Source organism: Cuculus canorus, chromosome 3 (assembly GCF_017976375.1).
Source record: "Cuculus canorus isolate bCucCan1 chromosome 3, bCucCan1.pri, whole genome shotgun sequence".
In the NCBI taxonomy this organism is placed as follows: domain Eukaryota; kingdom Metazoa; phylum Chordata; class Aves; order Cuculiformes; family Cuculidae; genus Cuculus; species Cuculus canorus.
The window spans coordinates 9,017,500-9,040,943 of record NC_071403.1 but is presented as its reverse complement, the minus strand read 5'-3'; the positions used below and the strand labels follow the sequence as shown (position 1 = coordinate 9,040,943).

The window sequence follows — 23,444 nt, the reverse complement described above, 5'->3', positions numbered from 1 at the left end:
ATGAAAAATTCTGGCTGAAATTAAAGCATCTACAGAGACAGAAAAGAAAAAATTAACTCAAAAAAAGAAAGTTAGACACAAGGATGCAATTTAGAGGTAGACAAAGCATTGTACCTTACATGACATATCAACGGCAGTTTTCTGTCATGGGATCTAATTAATATTGCACGTGAGCTGTCACTAGGATCACCCACATCACAGTTCTGACTAATCTTATTTCTCATGACCACTCAAATTAAGCAATATAATTACTCACAGAGTGGAAAAAAGTTGAATTCTGAGAATGTGTGTGTCCAGTTCAATGCATAGCAAAGCACTATTTTAGCATTTTAGGCAGATGCTGCATTCCTAATCATGTGTTCAGCTCGGTGATATCTGTGCTTTGCAGATATTGTGCGCCTGACTTCCTTGCTAAAACAAAAATGCCACTCATAAACTTCTCTCCACACAACCATTATCTTAATGTTAATAAAACATCACTTATGTAATTAAAATCTTATTTTCTGGAATATCTCTCTTTTTAATCCAGTGCATAAAATGAGAAGCAATATAATTACTGTCTTTGAAATACAATGTGGCATGAGTTCCTTCCCTATTCCCTCCCAAGTAATTTGAGGAGAACATTTGGATGTTAGGGCTTAGTACAATGAGTCCCATGTGTCATGCGAATCTTTGTTTCCTTAGGAGCCATACTCCAAGTACATGTCAGCTAACGCAACAGGTCTAGCTTAGGAGCACCATAATCAGCTGCTAGTGTGGATCAATAGGAGATTATTGTCCATAATTCCCAAGATGCAGTCAGGCTGTGCTGAAATATACAGTTTACAAATTAAATTAGTCAAGAGTCTCTCCTGAAGGCAACTCCTGTAGCAGAAAATTGATTTCTTATTAGTCTTACATGACTGTGCTTTCACTATCAAAGGATACAACAAAGCTAACATTTCAGTAAAACAGTAGATAACCAGAAGTCTTTATCTAAACACAAATATCTTTTGAGTCATTACTTTTTCTACAGAAACTGGCATTAGATTGTACAATTCAGTTTTGTGCATTGGGGATAAGCAAGACAGGTTGTGAATCAATGTCCCAGAGAGCATCAGTGAGAACACCGAAAGGAATCCCCTTCCTTCCGAAAAAGTTCAGTCAGATGGCTGGCATTAATCCACTAGTTCACACCAGGAGTGTGCTCTTAGACTGAACACCCTGCTCAAAGTCACCTACCTGACTTGGTTTGCAGAGGGGTGCAGTCTTTGAGCACACAAACTGGATGTCTTTCAGATGAAGTCAACCGTAAGGTGGCACTTCAGGGGCCACCAGATGCTTCCAGGCACTGACAGACACTCTGCCCATACAAAACTCTCCAAAAATGCGTTCCATAGGAGTGTAAGATCCCCTGCATGAGCTGTTTTCCTCTACAGAGCCATGTCTATTGGACCATATTGCATAAAGCAGACATATCCTTCACTACTGCATTCAAGATCTCAGTAAGGGAAGGATCAGGGTTTATGCAAAAGTTTAAAAAATTCATTTGAGATTAAAAGAATATTGTAAAATAAAAGAATATCTCTTTTTCAGAAAGTCTTATTTATAGCAGTTAACATTACTAGATCACAATCAGTAATATTTCAAAGATAAAATCATCACCTTCAAAATTTTTACACAATTAAGTTTACTCTTTCCAATGCCTTTAGGCTCTGCGAAATTCTAGTGCAGTCAACAGAGAAGTGTATGTGAATATGTATTAAAATATGTAGTTGGGAATGTTTAATCCTACAGTATTTAATCAGATGCTAAGTTCATGAACTAGGTCCTGAACAGAAAGATTTTTCTGATAAAACTCTAAACTGGGTGTCAGAATGATTAAGCATGTCTTAAAACATGTAAGACACTTAGCTCGTCGCTCACCAGCAAAAAGTTATATTAAACTTTGCTAATTTTTGTGCAAAATTAATTTTAGGGGAAAAAAAAGAATAAGAAAAGATATTGGTAGTTACTTTGAATTTAAATTTTCAGTTGACTTCCGAAGTTGTTTTATCTAAATAAGTACTGTACAGTCTTGGCTGTGTCTTTGATAGTAAATAAACACACTAAAGACTGTTCTTTGGATCTATCATCTTACCCTACAGAAAGGATTGTTACTCCAAAATACATACTGGGAAGGATCCCTGGCCTGTACTAACTGTGGAAGCAGTCAGGAAATTTGTTTGGGAGAATGGTCATTACCAGAGGCTGGTGCAATGGCTGGGACATTTCTCACAGTTTAACAATAGATCTGGTCAGATTTGCCTGTTTGAGGATGTTACATTTACTAGCTAAGAATAGCCCATGAATAATCATTAACTGGCCAAGATCAACTGATTGGTAGGTCCCAGAACAGCAGTGCTCCAGACACTTTCCCACAACAAAACAGATTTTGAAATATTTCCATAGATGGCAATTCCTTTAGGATATATATATATATATTTACAGTAAATTTATTTGCAGAAATTCAGATTAGCGAAAACTTTGATCTTCAGTCGAAAGTGGTTGACCCTGAAAAATATTTGGAATTTTAATCCCTAACAGTTAGATCCAAAAGCTTTCATTCTGCAATATCCCCCACAGAAATGTCAGAAGATGTACATAAAGTTGAATGGTGTCAAATATACAACACAATTCCCACATCTTTGAGCAAACACTAACCTTCTGTTCCATAAGTAATGTGTTTGTAGGGATTGCTGCAAATGCCTTGTAGCTTGTCTTGATCTTGTACTGCTAAAAGGGTAAACCAGAAAGCAGGAAGAGAAACAGAAGAGGGTAGAAGAGGGAGAGGGAGAGAGAGGGAAGAGAGGGGAAATGTACGACAGAATGAAAGACAATTCCAATTGTCTTGCAGACACATTGCAACAATACAAAGCTCTAAGTGTTGCCTAGGAAAGCCATTTCTTAACGAAACTCTGTTGTTTCTGTTAAGATTTTTAGGGACCATAATGTAAATCTTTTGCTTTTAGGAATGAAGCAGGACAAAGTGAATTCCCTGTACCAGCTTATAACTTTTAAAGTGATTTTGTCCACTTTCCATGGACTACTATCCTTAAATGAATATCAGGAGAAGCTGTGAGGTTTTTCCAAGTTTGCTGTGATTTGCTTTGATAGCGCACAGCTACTTCTGCCAATAGATGCACTTCAGCAACTGCTGCTGTGTGGTGTGATCCTGTACCATTTAGTCAGAAGGACTCCAGTGATTGGCTTTAATGAGACTGATTAGGATCTTTAAACCCTACGCTACTTGTGTAATGGATAGTCATGTCACACCTTTTCATCTTCCAAATAAGTAACTCTACCACCCAAACAAGTATTTCAAAACAGGTATAGGACCTCTCATGCTCTATCCAAGCACACAGGACTGACAATCTGAACCATACAAAATGCACGGATTTGGGTACAAAAATTCTAATACCAGCCTTAAAACTTATTCTTTTAAGCAGTTTAGTCTATATTAGCTTGCCCAGTTATTTTAACTCTTTAGAAATCATACTTTCTGCATTTTCTTTGCAATTATGGAGGTTGAATTCAGTAATTTTTAAATGATTAAGGAGATACTTCTCTAGTAACATGAGTTCAAGAACTAGGATTGTTGGAATATTTTTTTCAATGGTTAAATATTGCCCATTTCAGCAATATTCTAATAAAAAATTATAAATTCACACAATAATAGACTTTTAAGTTATTGATTTATTATTAGTCACCCAGAAATAAAGTTACCTGTAATCAGTTCAGGTTTTCTAATGTGCTGTTGTTTGCAACAGTGAGTACTGGTGATTATAATATAATGGTCTGACAAGCATGCTATACTTTGAGTTATTCTTTTGTCGCTTTTCTCTTTTCTTTAAATCTAATAAACATCTCAATGAGAGCAGAGGGGCCAAAATTTTAACTCAGATAAAAGAATCATATCATCCTTGCACCTCTTTTGAAATACAGCAGGACACAACCTTTTAGTTCTTTCTATATATCGTGTTGTGTTTGTTTTCAACTTAGCTCATATTTCTTAGTCAGATTATGGAGATAGACAAAATTGACAGAAGTCAATAATCACAATGTTCGTATTGAATGAACAGTCTGACAAAGCAGATGAATGCAAATGCCGGAAATGCACATTTTTGGAGGGGGTGGTAATTTACATGAGTTGTAGTGATTCTAACTTGGATGTCTACTATTTAGGTGCTCCAGTCAAAACTAATGCCCTTTATAGTCATAAACACTTCTACAGGATAATTAATCTCATCATAAAATAGGGACATAAAAGGGAAAATATAATCATCATGCAAGTACACCGTATTCTCTTCATTAGCTGTAATAAAATTGCCCAAATTGTGCTTACACATCTACCTCTCAAATGTTGTAAGCCATGCAACTTGGATCTTGCCCTTTGAACATTTAGAAAGCAACATTCAGCTATAAACCTGTGGAGGTTCATATATAAATCTATGTATACATAGAATCTGTATAGAGATAAGACAAAATACTGCACACTGAATTAAGATGCAAGAAAAAATTCCGAACATTAAAATTGGCATATCCACAAAATACACGTTTTTCTGCTTATAATTTATGTTCAATCAAGCAAATCATATAATTGAACATGTAAATGAAATGTAGCATCTTCACTAGCCCATGGGATTTTACATATGATGAGATGGGAGTCATATATGAGAAGAAGACTGTGGTGACTTTGTAGTTAGTTGGAGTTATATGAACTGAATAAAGACGTATCAGACTGTTAAAATGTGAAAGTTTCTATAGTCCTTTAATGTGCTCTGTCACTTCTGGATACTGTAGAATCTCTGAGCAACGAACTGTGGTCACAGTGTCTGAGGTAAGTGGAAAGTCTTTAATTCAGTTTCTCATCTGTACAATCATGTTTCTTGGTGCATTAGTTTGCATTACTTAAGATTATTCTTCAATGCCTAAATATATTTAATAGGAATTAAATAGGAATTTAATTTTGCAGGAATCTAGCAGCATTGTTAAACTGCCACGGACAGTTAGACCTGCTGGGCTGCACCATGGTCCAGTCAGAAGTAAACCAAGTCCAATACCAAAGCTCAGGCAAATATCTATTTGGGGAGCTTGGGGAAAAGTTTCCTCCTTTTCTTGCTCAGATGATCACCTAGGGCACCCACAAGGCACTGCAAAGTGTGCTGAACACATAAAGACTTAAACTCAGAGACTAACCAATGCAGTGTAGAGCACCCCGTGAATAATCTTTCTTGCTTTGCGACAGGTTTTGCAGCTGGGCTGAGCTCCATGTTGCTACAGTTAGTTTGTTCCCCAGCTGTTTTGGGTAGATCTACATGCATTCCTGTGCTATATTCAAGTAGGAAAAATCAAAGAGTATGTAGATACCCTGTGAAATCACTGCAAAGAATTTTCAAACAGTATCCAGAAGGTTTTATTCTAATTTTTTCCTGTAGAATCAGCAACTTTACATGTCTCCACTCCATCCTGACGTTCATTTTGCTCTATCAAGTCCATGAAGACACTATTAAATTGACTGCAAAGTTCAATGAGAGGGTTTTTATTTCCTACGATCAGCCCCCATTCACACTTCACGCTGCCCTGTAGGTCTATGTTTATATTCACTTTGCAAAACAGTCATATCTTTAAATCATTGGTGAATACGAATATATGAAGCATGGGAAAGCATAAATATTTACATATACAAATGCAAACTGTTAAATAAGTTCATAGGTTATTCTTTGATTTGCATTAATTTTTTCATGCATAGGCATAGAAATATAAAACTCTCCATTAAAGAATCCTTTTTGAATAATTGCTTTGATACCATGCTAACAAAACCGTTTGATGTGAATACTGAAAGGTACATCCAATGTAAAAATTCTGGTTTAATAGGCATTGGTCTAATATGTGTCATAACATTGCTTAAAGCATTGTTAAAGCAACATCAAGGTTGCAGAATTACACGTCAAAGTCACGCAATTCTTGATGCTGTGTTTGTCCCTTGGTAGTCAGTACACTCATACACACAAAAATTCCATCAAGCATTGACAGTTATCACAGGAAGTAAAGTATTTTTTGTCCACTTCTAGAGCTGAGCTGACTGGTACTAAAGAAAGCTAAATGCTGCTTAGGATGTTAATGTTGTCTCTCATGAATCTTTTCCATTTTAATCCAGAAATATACCAAAAGCTGAGGCTAGATTGTTATCAGAGAGCTTGGAACCTTTAACAAGTCAACAAAGTTCATTGAGCTATGCCATAAACTAGATACGGAAACAAATGGGAGAAGGAGGAAAGGGGGACATTGAATAAACATTGTTATTGACTATAAATGAAGTCTCAGCCTCACATTTTAAAGCTGTAAGAGACCTTTCATGCACTGAAAACTCAGCTGCATTCAATTTAGAGATATCAGATCTTCCACACCCCCAGTAAATCCAGCTTTATCTGCCTCATTTAAAATTGCACCAAACTGATGGTCCAAGTCTGTTAACTTGAAAGTCACTCTCCCAATCTCATTGGGGTGGTGGGGCAGTTTAAAAGTGAAAAGCAGAATTAGCAGGAAAAAAGGACAGTAGGAAGGACAGAAAGGGTGCAATAATCTCTCCAAATATAAACCGAGGCAATAACTCTCCGACAATTTCCTTACTGTTAGTGACTTTCACAGTGTTCATTGCACTGACTAGCAGAAACCACAAGTGCTTTGCAATCTGCAGGCTCAGTTATGCCTTCCAGTTTTGTCTCGGGGGCTTTTTTTCCTGAAATTTCTACAATTTCATTTCTCTTGCCTTTCATTCAGTAATACTGACAGGGTGTAGTGACACTGCACAGCTGCGCTTGGCACAAGTGTTCCTCTTGGGTCGTATGGTTTTTAAAAGAACCATTCATGACAATTGCTGCTTTGTGCTGAGTTAAACCTCTCATTTTCAATTAACATTTTCCAAGCAGTTCAAGTCACCCCTGCCATGGCCAAGCTGTTAGGAACACATCTGACACTATTTGATCTGGGAGACCAGGCTATAATTTCATGCTGTGAACAAATAAATCAATAAATTATGATAGCCTTTCTGTGATGGGAAGAGCTTAGACATCAGCAAGAGGAGGCACAAAGCAAACACAGAGTGCAAAGATAAAATAAAAGAGGCTGGAAAGTGTTGTGCAGCTCTGATGTCTTCTGCCGCCAGCTCTTCCTTTTTACATAGTAATTCCTTTTGGTTTCACCTACTTGCTGTGTGGTTTTTGATCAACTTTCCTTTCCTTCCCCTTCCCATTCTTGAGGTTTATCTTTAGGTTTAACGTTTGACTGGTTCCAAAGCCCTCCTACAGCAATCACCGTCATTGCCTATTTTCACTCTGCTGGGACTCTCCCACCTTTGGGCAGATGACGAACAGCAGGAGTGTGGCTGATCCGTCAAGTGTGAGACTTTCATATTTGCAGGCAGTCCGTGTTGCAGGAAGTTCAGCCCTTTTTTCCCCATGCCCTCTGTCTAGCACAACAAAATAATAGAAGTACTACAGAAAGGGAAGAAGCAGGAGGCTGTCCTTATCTTCCTTCTCTGGCTCTTAATCCCGTAGTCCACTCTCAGACCAAGCTCAGCTGTGCCTCAGGCTGGTGTCAGAGAGGCACAGACAGGCTGAGGTGAGTACACCCTCCCCAGGAGCAGGGAAGACAGGTGGAATGGGGTGCTTGGGAGTCGGTTGTCACTGGAACACCCAGTTCACATCAATCAGGTTAAGCCACTTCTAGCTCAACCCAGTAGCACTATATCACCATACTTCTATTACTTTCAGTGGGAATACATGTGGATTTAGGTTAGCATGGGATGTATAGAGCATGTTTTATGGTTTATTTTTGACATGGTAGTGCTTCAAGTGATCTTTGAATATAAGGACACTATATGTATATCAGAGCCATTGGACACAAATCCATCTTCAGTAGTATCTCCTCCCACTCATGAATGAAGTATTTCGTTTTTAAGCTAAAGGATTCCTACCGCGTCTTTTCACATCATACAGAGCACATCGCTAGCAATTTGATATGGTAGGATTTAGTCTTTGCTATCTTCGCTATCAATATAAAACCATTTTCTTTTTAACCATTTTCTTCATGGCTCATTTATTTTACTAGGGTAGTGCAATACAGATACTATTTTTCCTACAAGGATAAAGAGCTATTAGAAAATAAGCATGCACCAAGAGTACCTTGGGTTTGATGTTTTCATGGTCAGGAGGCAGGGAAAAAGATTGTGGTGAAGTCAGCTCTCTGGGTCTTGATGGCAGTGTGCCCCGTAACTTGTCTGAGACAGGAGATCTGCACTTTAGCACGGGTGAGATATCAAATTGCTCAGGTCTTGGAAAGGAGGAATTAGACCTAGAATTTCTGTGCACTGATGAAGAATTAGGCTGTAGTGGATGGCAATTAATATTATTGGTTTGTGGAACTGGTGGAGTAGAATGAGGCCGTGAAGGAAATCGCTGCTTTGAGACACTCAGAGGGGTAGGAGATGAGTGCCTCATCTCCTGAACAGATGTTTGGGATGAATCTGATTTAAACCTAGAAATTGAATGCAAAAGGCTTGGGGAAGGAGATGAGTGTTTTTCTAGGGTGGGAGAGAATGCGCCACTAAGACTGGTAGGAGAAAGCAAAGGATATGACCGGCAGGTAAAGATGGGTGAGTAAGTGTGTACTCTCTGAGACTTTTGAGGTGCCCAGGACGTGGTGGCAGCATACTGCAGCCTTTCTGGAGAAGGAGAGGTAGGATGTGCAAGGGAAAAGGATGCTGAGGCACAAGGAGGAGTCAGCGTAGGCTGCAAACCTGGAGAGGCAACTGATTTTCCATGGGAGGAGGTGGGCAATGACAGAGGACTTTGAGAATTTGGAGAAAGCGTTCTGACTGGAAGGTGCTCTTTAGGAGAAAGGGGTCTCACTCCAGGAGTGGGATGAGACTTGAAGGGTAAAAGCAGGTGCTGAGCCCATACTGAAAGCCAGTTTTCCTCTGTGCTGGGAGAACTTGGCCTTATAGAAGGGTTTGAAACAGATTTCTTGGGCGTTGTGGGAGTTGTTTGGGACTTTTGATCTAAAACCAGCGTTGAGGAACCAAGGGAGCTGGGAGAAAATGTGGGACAAGAAGCAGGGGAAAGAGGTCTCTGATGAGAAGAGCCTGATCTCAAAACAGCAGTTAAGAGGGTCAGTCTGGTTGGCAGAGGGGATCTAACTCCTGACTTTGCTAAATTTCCTTTGGATGACATTTGCATACACGGCTCATTTGTACTGCATATGGTCGAAGAGGAGCCGTAAAGAGAGGGTGGAGACAAAGGTTTAGGACTAGGAGACAATGAATGAGTTATTATACGAACAGGGACAGGAGATAAAGCTTTCGATCTTTTGGAAGAACTGGAGGATAAGGGCTGCGATGACAATCCTTGAATTTCAGATGAATTCGGAGGATCAGGGAAAAGACCTGAACTCTTTGCTGGAACAGAGGGTGTGGCAAAGTCTCCCATTTTGCAAACACAGCCAGGGGTATAGAGACTTGGTGTTCGCAGGATATCATACAGTCGAGGAGTGGAGTAACAACTGCCTGATACAGAAGAGGATATTTTAGACATGGAGGGGGATGAACTATGGGAAGAACCCTGAAAGTAGAGAGATGAATCTTGCTTAGAAGACCCAGTTGCTGACTGCCAGTTGTTACAGGAGTCTTCCAGCGAAGAGGCTTGATTCAGGTTACCCATGGTACCACACACTACTCTCTGATTAGTTGGAGAAGTTAAGTGGACAGCAGGTGGTTTAGAGGAAAGATGATCAGAGGTGGAAAGAGTAGAAATTAACTGGAGAAAAAAGAAAAACAGAAATGTTAATAGAGGTGGAACTTGTGGAACTGTTAAGCACTCAACATTTCAGTCCTGTGGACATACATAGAGCGTTTCCATTTGTACCACTCTGAGGGTTAAAAGCACAGGGCTGTCTTGAACTCAGGAACACAGTCTGGTGGATATGACTCTCAGGAGAGGTCACTGAGTGCAGAAAAGTTATACTTTACTTTTATGAGATGTCAATTTTGTTGACATTAACAATGTTCCAGGCTACTGTACTTTTCATTTTAGATGAAATTAAATTGAATTGAATTAAATTTAGACGAAATGAAATGAAATTAAAATTCAAGACAGTTGTGCCATCAGTGTCCAGAATCGTGTGATGTCATTTGTGTTACGCAAGCACAAAGGAAAAAAAGTGAGAACATTGCAATACTGCCCCATCTAGCTTTACCAGTCCAGTGGAATGCAGCCTTTCTGTAACCATGATTCAAACCAAGTACTCATTTTCTCATTCGTAAATACCTTCTGCAGCACTGTGATCACAGGACGAGAAATTTGCTCAGAGCTACTTAAATCAGACACCCAGTTTGTTTTTCACTTTTCTTGCCATTCACAGAGCAGTATGTTTGACAGTTTTCAGGCATATAAGAGTCCTTATCCCCTTCTCCACTGTCTTACAATACACTAATAAAACAGTAATGAGCTCTTTCATGAATGCAATTTTTCTTAGGTCTCTTCTAATTAGGATTTATCAAAACTAATTAGAGCATACAAGTATATTATCAACTTTTTATACAGTTTTATGCTTCTAAAGGAAGAAATTTTCTCAAAATCTTCCAAGTTATTATAATGCTGAAATTAAAAACTGGAGTACAGACAACACAAATAAAACACATCAGTATGAAATAGTGAGCCAAGTCAACTGTAAAACCAAAACGCTACAAATCATCACCTAACTTTTAACTGAGCAATTTTAAAGCATGGAAATTAACTCTAATCCCTACACACTTCATATGAAAACAAGACCACCTGTTTATCTATTGTCTGATACCCTGAAAAGATTATGCAATTCTGTAAAAGACAATTATAACACTGAGTTCCTACATATGTGACATGTGCGCGTCCTTGGCTCACCTTATGAATTCTATTTTCTAATACAAATGCCATCAATGTTAGAGAGAGGAATTATTATTACCATCACAAACCAGAAATGAGTACAAACCAAATAATTTTCAAGTGAAAGATTGTGCTAGAAGAAGCTGTGACAGGAGAGCAAACTTACTGGCTACAGATAGTTTCCTCCTAAGATACCTTCAGAAAAGCCACAGCAATGCCTTAATTTATAGAAATAAACGCCAACCATCAGAATGTCTTTAGAAATGCACTAACTTCCTCTTATTTTATATGTGTGTTAAGATGTCCTGTTTCGAAGTGGAAAGTCAATGGATATACACAACGTATATATTAGAGTACAAAAACAAATGTCCATGATACCATTATGCCATATTCTATTGGATTAAAAAATTATGACTCTTGTTGAAAAAACTGCTAATTAAGAATAAGAAAAAATACTAGAAACTGAAAATAATTTAACAATATTTAAGTATTAAAAATATTATTAAATATGTCAATAAATCTGTCTCTTAATTGGAGAGAGATGGATTTGATGGGTAGACTGTTCAGTGGATGAGGAATTGGTTGGATATTCGCATCCAGAGTGGCCCACAGCTCTATGTCCCAATGAAGACCAGTGGCAAGTGATGCTCCTCAGGGGTCCATATTTGGACCAGAACTGTTTAGTATCTTCATCAGTGACACAGAGAGTAAAATTGAGTGCACCCACAGCAAGTTTGCAGGCGACACCGAGCTGAGTGGTGCAACTGACACGCCTGAGGGATAGGATGCCATCCAGAGGGACCTGGACAAGTTAGAGAAGTGGGGCTGTGTGAACCTGATGAGGTTCAATAAGGCCAAATGCAAGATCCTGCACATGCATCAGGGCAATCTCTGCTGTCTATATAGAGTGGGGGATAAAGTGATTGAGAGTAGCCCTGCCAAGAAGGACTTGGAGGTATGCTGGACATGAGCTGACAATGCTTGTTTGCATGATAATGGATCTGATAATTTGGAGTGCCCTGATGAATTTGATAATGAGTTCTGGAAGGCAATCAATTACCAAAAAAAAATGGGTAATCAAATCTCTATATTTCAAAATAGAATAGTAAATTTCCCTTACAAAGACAATAGCTTAAAAGAAAATGAGGAACGAATATGAAACTCCATAATGAAAGAGCAGGATGTGCAATGACTTCTAATTAGTTAGAGTTTAACGAGAAAGATTTATAAGCAGCTAGGAAAATGTTCATGGTAACAGAAGATAAATATGCTCCTGCAAGTATGATAGAGACATTTTGCCATTGTATTCTTCCAGTTTGAACACCACTGAACATTTGCATGCTGAGCTAATTGAGCCATTATTCAAGCCTCCTGGAAAGACTTTGCTATTGTATTACAGCGTTAACTACGTATATAGATTATCATCCCCTTATGTACAGGGTCAGAGAAACATATCAAAGTCGTTTGGAGTTGACTTCTCAAGGTCATCTCATCCAGACTCCTGCTTAAAGCAGGGCTCTCACCAGCACCAGTGGGTAATGTCAGATGTAGCCATGTCTCACCAAGTCCCCATCTCTCCTAATGGAGTTGCCTCAAACACCTAAAGGCAGCCTGTGTTAGTGCTGAATCACCTCCCAGTGAGGAAGCATCTGCAGATGCTTCAATTTGTGGCCATTGCTACCTCATCTGCCATTGAAGGGAAGAGTTTGGCCCTGTTATCTCTGTATCTGCCCTTCAGGTAGATGTGGGCTGTTTCTAGGTACCTCCTTGAATGCCTCTTGGTGCCAGCCAACAAAGCTAACTCCCACAGACTCACCCTACACACGTCCATGTCACCTTCACAGGTTTGTTCTGGACCTCCATTCCCTTCTTCACATCTCTCTTGAATTTGGGAGTGAGGGGCTATCCAACTGGCCACTGGTTTACAGATGGGGCCTTAGCAGTGCCAGTGAATGAGGTACAACAAATTCCATTGACAGATGGGATTCATTTTGACATTTGGTTTTTTTTTCTGTTCAGTTCCTCTACTGGTTTAAAATACTGCAGTAGTTGTACCAGATTAATGCAGAGGAAGTGAGTGACAGATGTGGATTTGTGTTCCTCTGGTCTATGATTCAACTGCAAACCTTTTTGTCTTCTCAGGAGTACTTCAGATATGCATTTCCCCAAAGTGTGTAAATAAAGTTGAAATAGGTGGCAATGTTACCTTGGCACAAAGGGACAAAGGAACTTGAAAAAGATCTTATTACCTCATAGATGATGACTGCAGAAATATCAATGAGATCATAATCTTAGTACTGAGACTTTCCCGGTAGACCTTCAGAATGTTTGAAATGGCAAAGCTGAGCTGGACACAAGGGAAGTGGTCTTTCTGTTGAGATCTCATTGTTTTAGAAGGGAATAAAAAATGTGGTTACTTATACCAGCAAGGCCCTGAGAGATGTGCTGGTGTATTGAGTTTGTATGGCAACGTTTTCTTTGGGTGAGGGGGCCACAGGTGACCAAAGGAGGCTGTGATCCCATGGGAAGCCCACACTGGAGCAGGCTTCTGGCAAGACCTTTGAAGCCATGGAGACAGAACTCCACACAGGAGCAGTAAAGCTAAGCCTGGGAAGAAAGGAAGGATTGGGGAAAGTGTTTGTTTTTGTTTCTCACTATCCTATCATCCTATTTGATGGATAATAAATGAATTTCCTTAAGTCAAGTTTGTTTTAGCAGTTCCAGTAACTGCTGAATGATCTCTCCCTCTCCTTATCTCAGCCCACAATCTTTTTGTTTTATTTTCTCTTCGATGTCTGCCTCAGGAGGGGGATTGATCAACCGGCTTGGTGGGCACCTGGTATCCAGCCCACCACAGCATCAACCCACTACAGCTGATCAAACAGGAAAAGGAAAGGAGTGTGACAAATTAAGGGCTCCAAAGGCAAAAATCATAACCGAGAAAGGATGTGGCTTGAGGTAGACATGGTCTTGGAGCCAGTTAACTATGCTTTGATCTCAGTAAAATCTGATTACGGATAAGAAAAAAATAACAATTTCCCTGCCACAATCTGCAACCTGAAAGCCAGAAAGACAGAATGAAGTACTGGAGACTGTAGAAAACTTGACAAAAACTCTGGAAACAGCACAGAAAAATTGGCCTGTGAGCTGAAACCATTAAGAATAGTCTGGTTTCTCCCAACAAGGATAGTGAGGTCTTCCTGGAAACAGCAGGAATTTGTAGGGACTCTTTACTCATTTATCTAGAAATACCAAACCAGATGATGTATGCTGGACAGAGGAATGCCATGTGTCTTTGATTAGCTAAAAAAATCTTTCTGGCTATTGATCCTCCATGGTCAGTCAAGAAGTTTCTCCAAGCTAAGTTGTAAATACACTAACATAAAAAAAGATGGCCACACACATCACCAAAAATACCCCAGTATATCAACAGTAAACTATCAACAAAAAGTTCCAAACATGTCCAGAATGACTGATTTTATTAGAAAAAAAAAAAGATTTTTTTTTCACTTTGCATACAGTGTTGCGCTGTTCACCATCAGTCAGGATTTTCACATCTCACAGAACAATAGAAGCTTCATTTTTCAAAACACTTTTCTTTTTTTCTTCTTTATTTAAACAAAATCTGAGATGACTGAATCTGCAGGAGCTCTCTGGTTCAGTTAGGGTGATGCTCTTTACAATAGCCCCCAATGCCGATTCGTGTTTTGCTCATCTCTGTCAGGATATCCATAGTCTAATTATGTTTTTAAATGAAGGTAATGCTATACATAACAACTCTTTAATTGGACATGATACTGTCGTCACAATCCTAGAACCAACAAGGTAGTCCCTATGTGGAATCCTTCATACACAGGAGATTGACTAACAGATAAATAATGATTAAAATATTTAATAATTTTGTGATTTTCCTTAATTTCTGAACATGACACTTCATTAGATAATAGGCCAGAAAAAATGATGCCTAAGGAAACATCAAAGAAGAATTAGAAAAGTAACTCAGTAAAAACCATCTTGTCTTCTGGAGAAAGAAAGATAGATAGATAGATAGATAGATAGATAGATAGATAGATAGATAGATTTAGAAAATGAAGACTGAAAAAGTACTTAAGTCCTGAAAAACTGTAACTTCAAAATAATGATGAGAGATGAATTACCTATAAAAAGTACTATCTCTTTTCACATTCAGGTGAATAGCTAGTAAAGTTAGGCTTTAATTCATTGTTATATACAATCTATATTTTCTGTTACATTACCAGGCAAATCTCTGCTTGTCAATTCATCAGAAGCTTAGGAAAGCTACAGCATATGTATTTTTCTACACATTCTTACAAAAAATCTTCCCAATTTTTGTAATAGCTTTTAAAGAAACTGCCCAAGTAAGCCTGGAAGAATCTGCATACTAAACATTGCTAGAGTAGATTTGTATTTCCCTAGGACAATTATTGTTTTACAAGCTGCTTCCCCATTTGTCTATACTTTTGCACTTTCCTCAGGTAAAATTCTCACTGATATCATTGGGAGTTTCTTGGAAGAAATGAATGTTTCATAATGCCATAAATCCCAAATCAGACTGGATTTTTTATTCACAACTTCCTTAATCAAAAATTTACACTGAATTTGATGAAAAATTTAGTAGCACGAGTATTTTGACACAAGATAGGAAGTCCTCTTCATTTTCAGAGTCAAAGTAGTCATATTCAACTTTTTAAAATTATAAATGAAAAACGGAATTTTCAACTGATGGAAACTCTGATGAGGTCAAAGGAAATGTCTGAATTTATGCCATGTGAGAAGGATGTTGCTATTTCCCTAAAGGTAGAGTTTTCCACTGCATATACACCCTTGAAAACTATCAGTGCTCTTTGCAAGATGACAGATACAAATTTTCATGCAGTAAATTCGTTTGACATGTTTTGAAAACGAAACATTTCACAGGCCGTTTTTTTAATTCTCCCAGTGGCAATTTAAAATTTCAATAAATAAATAAATATACCCTATAAAGTTCAACATAAAAAGGGACATTTCAACTTCATTAGTTCGTTACACCTGTGTGAATTCCTTGGTAACAATCAGAATAATAGGATTTTTACAGCTTTTCTTTCTAGCATAAGGGGCTGCAGAGGATGCTGAGAAAAATGTAGGCCTGGGAAGTCTGATGCCAATAATTCAAATTATCTACAGACTCCATTGATTTCCATAACCTTAACCAATTTAGACTAGCTATACTAGGAATCTAACACCTTCTGATTAACTTGCTGTCATTATGACCTTCTCTTATAGGAAAGAACAATAGATCTGCATTATCTGCTCCACTTAGACACGTAAGTCATACGGAAAGGCGGTAAGTCAGAAGGGTTTGGACAATCCCTTAAAGTCTAAATATTACAGGAATGACCAAGAAAAATGCTAGTTAAAGAAAAAATTGGCCAGGCTGCTTTAAATGTGGACTCGGTGTCCACATCCTGAAAGCTTTAGAGAGCAAAGGTTGACTCTAGAGTTTGAAGAGTAGTTTACCTGATGTTTTTGCAGATCAGCAGTGCTGTGGGAAAGCACAGCACCTGGAACGTGTCCGTTGCCAGGAGGTTTCCCTGCCCCAGGGCCAGGGGAAAAATGGGACGTGGCCAGCAGCTGAGCACTGACGGGACCATAGCCATTGGAAGGTCGATGAACGCTGTTCGAGGCAGCAGCTACTTCATCTTCATCACCGGAGTCCGTAATCAGGATAAACTCAGCCTTAAAAAGGTCATTCTCCTGCATTTCTCCTTTGCTCAAGTTACACCTCGAGGACTGGAAAGCTGTACAGGTGCTGTCTGTACAGACGGCAGACACACAGCCTTGTCTGGCCCCGGTCTTTAAGGCCAGCTCCTCAGAGACTCTGTTAGACTGCAAAAGACACAAGGCAAAAGATTATAATTAGCTGCATTTTATTTGCATACCTCAAAATGCGAAGTAATATAATTCTGGCTTGCAGCGGTGGCTGATACGGCACTACCAAAACTGCAGAGGGCAAATGAAGAGTCTGGGGATGAGCACCCAGCAGAAACCAGCTCCCCAGGGAGGCTCTCCATCCCAGCCCCCCAAACAGGGTCTTCAAGACAACCAGGGAGCAACAGGAGACTCGGCGCACAATGGGAGACCGGGGCTGGCATGGGAAACAAAAAGAAGAGTGCAGTCAAGCCGAATGAGCTGTCAGACCTGACTACACCAGACATGATGGGAAGGCATCCCTACCATGGAATCCACAGGAGTGGACAATGCTCCTCAGAGGAATCTGACAGGCAAATCTGGGACAGAACCTATACATATTAATGAAGAAACAAAGGACTTGAAGCAAGGGTATTCTCTGAAGAGGGCAGACGAAGAATCTGAGGTCAGAGAGCTTTACTGTATATGTTCAAGCTTCTCAGCACAGTTTGCAATTGTTCTTCATATTTTCTCCAAGTTCTACTTTCAGTGTGTAGCTTCTTAAGCACACTTTGGATGAAAGCAGGAGTAGTGCAAACACACGGATCTTCAAATTAGTGATTTTCGAAATTCTACGGCAAATCACATTTCTTTTGAAGGAGGAGTCAGGTAAAATAGAAATGTTGTGTACTGCAAAAGAAAGCCTGTGGATGGGACTCATATTTGAATCTTATTTGAGGAATATTGTAATGACAAATTTCCACTGACAGCTCCATGTTCTCCTAAAGCTCGGTTCTTTAAAAAAAAATACTGGACCATAAATTAAGATATCATAGTATGAGTTTGGAGGTGCTATTTTCATTATCTGATGTTGGTTGGCTTTTTTAAACATTGTTTAGGCTCTAGACATTTCAGAAAAGGGAGTAATCAGTGATAAGAAGGTCTTAGTACTGCATCACCTGGCAGGATAACTTTTCTCTGCTTACAGAGAAACATGGAGAGATAGAGGTCAGGAGTAACTGATTCTACATTATCCAGGGCGCTACCTACAGCAAAACCAGTACTAAATGGCTGGAAATGTAATTCTTGAGTTAAGCATCCTGAGGATAACATTCCAGTGCATGTCTTTTCAAACATGTCAGTTTTCTGCCCAGGCTAACCCCTTTTCTGATCAGACAGGGCACTGAACATGATGGAGCACACTCAGATCAGAGAACTGTGAACTCCAGTGAAAAGTTTATTAGCACCAAGAACTACAGATCCCAGGGGAGGAGCTGTTACACAAGGGCAGGATCATCATAAACATTACTATTAATCTGAGGTTCCATTCTTTTCTGAAGCAGCCTGGAATAAAATCAGAGGCTGTTAAGTGCTACAGGCAGGAAAGGAATAGCAAACATTATGGGCTGTCTAAAGGCAGGAGAACAAGGAAAGTCGTGTTGCTGACTTTATCATCACTGGAAATCAAAGGAACAAGCTTTTAAAAACAAAAAACAAGCTTTCACTTTGATGCATTACTACACAGCTATGAAAGGTATTGGCACCTTTGCTGGAAGCCACAGCACTGGCATTTGCTGAAACCAGGATCCTGTGACTAATTCTTGGTCAATTCCCACGTGATAACCCTCCTCACACACTACCCTTGCTCCCATGAAGATCAGGAAGACATCTCCCTTCATCTGCCAAGAATATAGCTCTTGCATGACTGACAGAGGATGGTATTAAAATGGGTGTTTCCTTCCAATATAGACTCTGCCAAAGGCAAAACAGGCCATTGAGCAGATATCAGCCTTCTCTTGCACAACAATTCTGTATCTCTGGTAGGTTTGGAAATTAAAATAAAGCACAAGCCAAGAAACAGTTCAATAGAAAGCACTTCAGTTCAGTGATACTGCAGACAAAATTTTATGTATGCTGTGAAAGAGCAGAAAAATTAGGGCAAAGAGAAATCTACCTTATTTATAATTTCTTGATTGCTCAGATCTTCTGGCTCCTCTGGAATTGTCACAAGGAACTTGGAGATATCTACAACCTCAACATGCGTTGGAAGTCTTCCAATGGATGGTATGAATGTGAAGGTCAGTGGTTTGGTTCCAGATTCTTGAGAAGTGACCTACAAAACACACAATTAGTTCAACTTCTTTGTCCAAATAAAAATCTTTTTTTTTTCAGAGTTAAAATAACATTAATTACTTAATGGACATAACGTACAAGTCTATTATTAACTATACACAACACCCCTCTTAATCTCCCCTGCTTATTCTTCCTAACGAGCCTGTATCCTTCCACTCCAACACTACAGTCATAGAAGCCATCCCACCACATCTCCTTGATGCTAAAGAGATTTTAGCCCTGCAGGCATGCAGATGTCTCTAACTGCTCTTTCTTATTCCCCATGCTATATGTATTTGCATAGAGGCACTTAAGTTGGGCTCCTGGAGAAGCTGACACTGGCAGAAATGACCAGAATTCCTTTATGATGTTCTTCAGGTGCTCTCTTGCTGACCTACGTTCCTTCTCCAGGTGCTGGGCATCTATTGCTGCTATTGGCATCAAGTTGCTAGGAGTAGGAAGGATTGAGGTTACCTTTCCCCAGGAACTTTAGTTTAAAGCCCTCTTCGACAGCTTGGCAAACCTATGACCAAAGATGCTCTTCCACTTCTCTGATAGATGGACCCCATCAGTCCCCAGCAGACCAAGTTTCTCAAAGTGAGTCCTATGGTCTATATTTGATTATACCATTGGGGTTTTTTTAACAGGTCATTGTATATTAAGGTCTTCTTTAGCAGACAGAATACTGCCTTGGTTCTACTCGTCATCCTCCTATATATTCTAATGGCATGGCACAGCAGACAGGAGAAAATTTATTCAATAATTTGTTATTTTTTCCATTTTTCATACCAGAAAGAGAAAACCATATTCAATTCTTTTCAAGGTTGCTTTTATCTTTATTTAACTCCACTTTAGTAGAAAAACAATGTAATTGTACTGCTGTATCTGAACATAAAGACTATTTGCTTAACAACTTATAACAAATTGGAAGAACTTTCACTCTGCAAAATGAAAAAAAATATATTTACATTTCCTAATGTACATGCAGCTAATTCTGAACACGTGGGATGAATTCTGATTCAAGGAAAGGATTTTCTCCCATTTTCTTTGGACCATTTAGCCACACTCCCCAAATAATTCTGTGTCTGTCTTCTCATTTCCCCCTTCTCAACTCGCATTCTTGCTGAGACCATGTGTGCAGAGCCCAAATGCACCAGAGACTAAGAGAAGGTAATTTCCCTAAATGTTCATTTTTATTACAGTACTCTCTCATCACTTCTCTCTTCTTCACAGGATATACTGGAAAGGAAAAAGAAGCCCACACCATGGTAAAACTCTCAGTTGTTTTGCCGGATATCAGGGAGAGGAACTCTAAAGGCCTTGGCAAGGTAAGTAGAGGGAACCACATCCCAAATCACTGAATGCAATATGCTGATTTTCCCATTATTTAGTGTAGAAAATCCTTCTTTCTGATTCAAAACTATGGAATGTATAAATTTGCTTTTATCAACTGATTGAAAGCTTGTGGCAGTTAATTGAGTTTTCATTGAAATCCAATATGTAGAACCTTAAAATGTACTGAATCAGAGAGAAAAACAGGACCATCGTTTTGATGCTTTTTTTTTGTCTTGTTCAAAGGGAAAAAAATTGGAGAGCTATGGCTCTCATTATGCTTCTTTGTAATTTGCATCCGTAAGTAAATAGCAGTTCTGGAAGAGGGTAGGATTATGGAATACATTAACATGACTCGGTCTTCTCATGGCTGAAATGTTTAAAACGATAGATGCAGACTTCTGATTTTTTAAAATTCCATGGAAATACTAGTCACTTCCACTGACAGCTGTCTTCTGGAGGGCTTTAGTAAAACAGAGACAGGTTATTTATACAAACACTGTCAACTGCTGTTATCTCTACCATTTAGAAGAACTCTTCTGCTCTCTCACACAGAGTCAATCACCTTGTGTCCACCTCTAATTCTGAAAGAATAATGTGGTTTGATATTTGAAAGTGAATAAATGGCAACATCTAGGGCCTTTATAGTCTCAAACTCACACGAGTAGGTTATGTTACACTGTAGGCTTGCTACCCAGCTAGAGGTGTGCAGTGCAAGAGTGCAGGGACAAGGTGGTCTCCTACTTTCCCGTCCTTCACTTCATACAACTGGCCAAGAACGAAAGCACAAGATGCATGGTGTGAATCAGTAGCAAAAGGGCAGGTGCTAACTGCTCCACCAGTCCAGGAGATCTGGATGTTATTTTGTCTTGAAGGAGAAACAACATGGCTTTGTCCTTCTCTGAGTAGCCAAGGCATCTGATTCTGAACATTGTTCTTCATAAAGCAGCAATGCCATTTTAAAATACTAATAGCTGGGACATTAAATGCTTAGTCCTCGCCTCTGATACAAGTCAGAGTAACATCAGTACTCAAGGATATACTCATTAACAAGCAGCCACCAGTCCCTACAATGCAGCCATGGATGCAGCCTCCCCCCAAGCACCTGCTGCAACCAAAGATGTTCTTCAAGAAGCAGGATTACCTGCACACAGGCAGGTAATCATCACCCAAGATGTTTGCAATCGCGATCTCCGTACAACTGACAGTCTTACATGGCACCTGGGTCTCCACTGAAATCGGCTAGGGATGGCCTTTGCCTTCCTGCAGATCTGTAGCTGCGCTTTTGTCTTCTGTCTCTGATTAGGAAACACATTTAGTGACTCTGGCTACCTCGGTCGTCTTCACTAACATATTCCCACTCTACCTCACCCTCTTGCTGTGCTGTTTTTCGACCCTTGACAGCAGCTGTTCTATATCAGTGGATATTCTTTTGTCAGAGCACAAAATATTCCTTACAAAAGATAAAACAAGAGAGAAAAAGTGTGCCAATAGCAAGCCCACACACAAACTGATATATAGAAAATTCCAATCAAATGTGGTAGTGCTGCCAAACTCCCAGTATTTTGTCTTTTTATTCGTAGTGAGGAAACACAAGAGAATAAGCCAAGTTATGAGGCTCCAGACAATTGCATTGTAATAGGGAGATCCTGACACCATCTAATTTGGTGTTGTTTCTTACCCTGCACTTCCAATTTTATTGCTTTGTTGGAAAAAAAATAAAAAATATATGAAGAAACCTTGTTGTATTTGGCCTAAACACATTAGGGAAATAACCATCAAAATTGCCTGCAAGCTAAAATTAAGATTGGAAAACATATTATATGTGAAAGCTAGAATATATTTTCAGAAGGAAGATGCTATTAAAGCATGGCATTATTTATGTTCATCTAGTATGTTTTCTTTTTTGTAGAGTTTAGAAAGTATAAACCAATAAATAGATTTCAGAAAGTTTTCAGTTGCCAGGGAATGCGTGCGGCAGTGTGCAGAAATGCACTCCCCTTAGATTCACTCATAGCAAGTAGGAAACAGGAACTTCTAGCAAGTAAAACTGGTCATGAAATCCAGGCTGCATCACAGAAACCTAGAGAATGAGTAAATAATAGAGAATGGTTGGAAAACGCAAATGTTTCCTCTAGCAGAAACAAAAGAGAAAGAACTCCTGCTTAAAAACATCTTTTAAGTGGTTGTTCTTATTTTACAGATTTAAAAAAAATAGGTTAAAATACTTTGACATGTTAGAATTTAAATTTTAATTGGATGATGCGAAGTAACAGGAGCCATTACATTGATTTTTTTTTAAGGTAGAGAAAGGAAGTTTGCACCTTTTTTATACACTTATCTCATTTACTATATCTCTCTGGCTGATGTTTTTATCCTTAAAGAACTGAAAGATATTAACAGGTTGGACTTTCAGCACTTAATTACACATATAGATAGCCACTCTGGCATGCAGATGGAAATAACAGAGAAATAAACTTAAAGTTGAAATATATATAAATATGTATATATGAAACTTCATTCCATGCCATCATCTTTTCTCCAAAACCAGTAGTAACCACATAAGTAATTCAATGCCATACATTCCCTGCCATTGTTATTCACTAGAATCAATAGAATTAAGGTGGCAGAAAATCATAGAATCACAACATCACTGGATTGGAAAGGATCTCTTGGATCATCAAGTCCAACCATTCCTATCTGCCACTAAACCATGTCCCTGAGCACCTTGTCTACCTGTCTTTTAATACTATATGTAATATCTATTAGAGTTAATACCAATGTATTCTGGTTTACCAATGAACACCAATGAATTCTGGTTTATGTTCTATAATCACCTTCATGCAGAATGAAGTAATTGATTGTTTTTAATTGCATCTTTTCATGTTACTTAGTTCTTTGAAGAATATAAACGACCTTGGAATATCCATTGAGGGCTATAGGCTGCTGCATAATACATTGCGAAACAGCTTCAAAAGAAGAAACTTCTTTTAAATTACTTCCATGGCTTCCTATGTAATCAATTTACTAACAGGTTTGTTGCATAATTAATACCATCAATTTACAACTGCCTCAGGGGTAGTAACTTAAATTATACTAATTATTGTTTTCACTACTAAAGCTTCTACAGTCTTTCCTTGTAGAGCACATTTTTAT

The 23,444-nt window shown here is 38.9% G+C and overlaps 1 protein-coding gene across 8 annotated transcripts in view; it reads right to left on the bottom strand.

Moving 5' to 3' along the window:
- MLIP (muscular LMNA interacting protein) overlaps positions 1 to 23,444 on the bottom strand; it is a 118,030-nt gene that overhangs the window by 47,897 nt on the left and 46,689 nt on the right. For 7 of the 8 annotated variants that reach the window (XM_054063005.1, XM_054063004.1, XM_054063001.1 and 4 more), the window contains 4 exons: positions 18,799 to 18,957; positions 16,455 to 16,823; positions 8,205 to 9,833; positions 2,683 to 2,754 (listed from right to left, as the gene is read on the bottom strand). In XM_054063005.1, the coding sequence (XP_053918980.1) occupies positions 2,683 to 2,754; positions 8,205 to 9,833; positions 16,455 to 16,697 (1,944 nt within the window). In that variant the 5' untranslated portion in view covers positions 16,698 to 16,823; positions 18,799 to 18,957. The remainder of the gene's footprint in view (positions 1 to 2,682; positions 2,755 to 8,204; positions 9,834 to 16,454; positions 16,824 to 18,798; positions 18,958 to 23,444) is intronic. The other variant, XM_054063002.1, reaches the window with a different exon arrangement.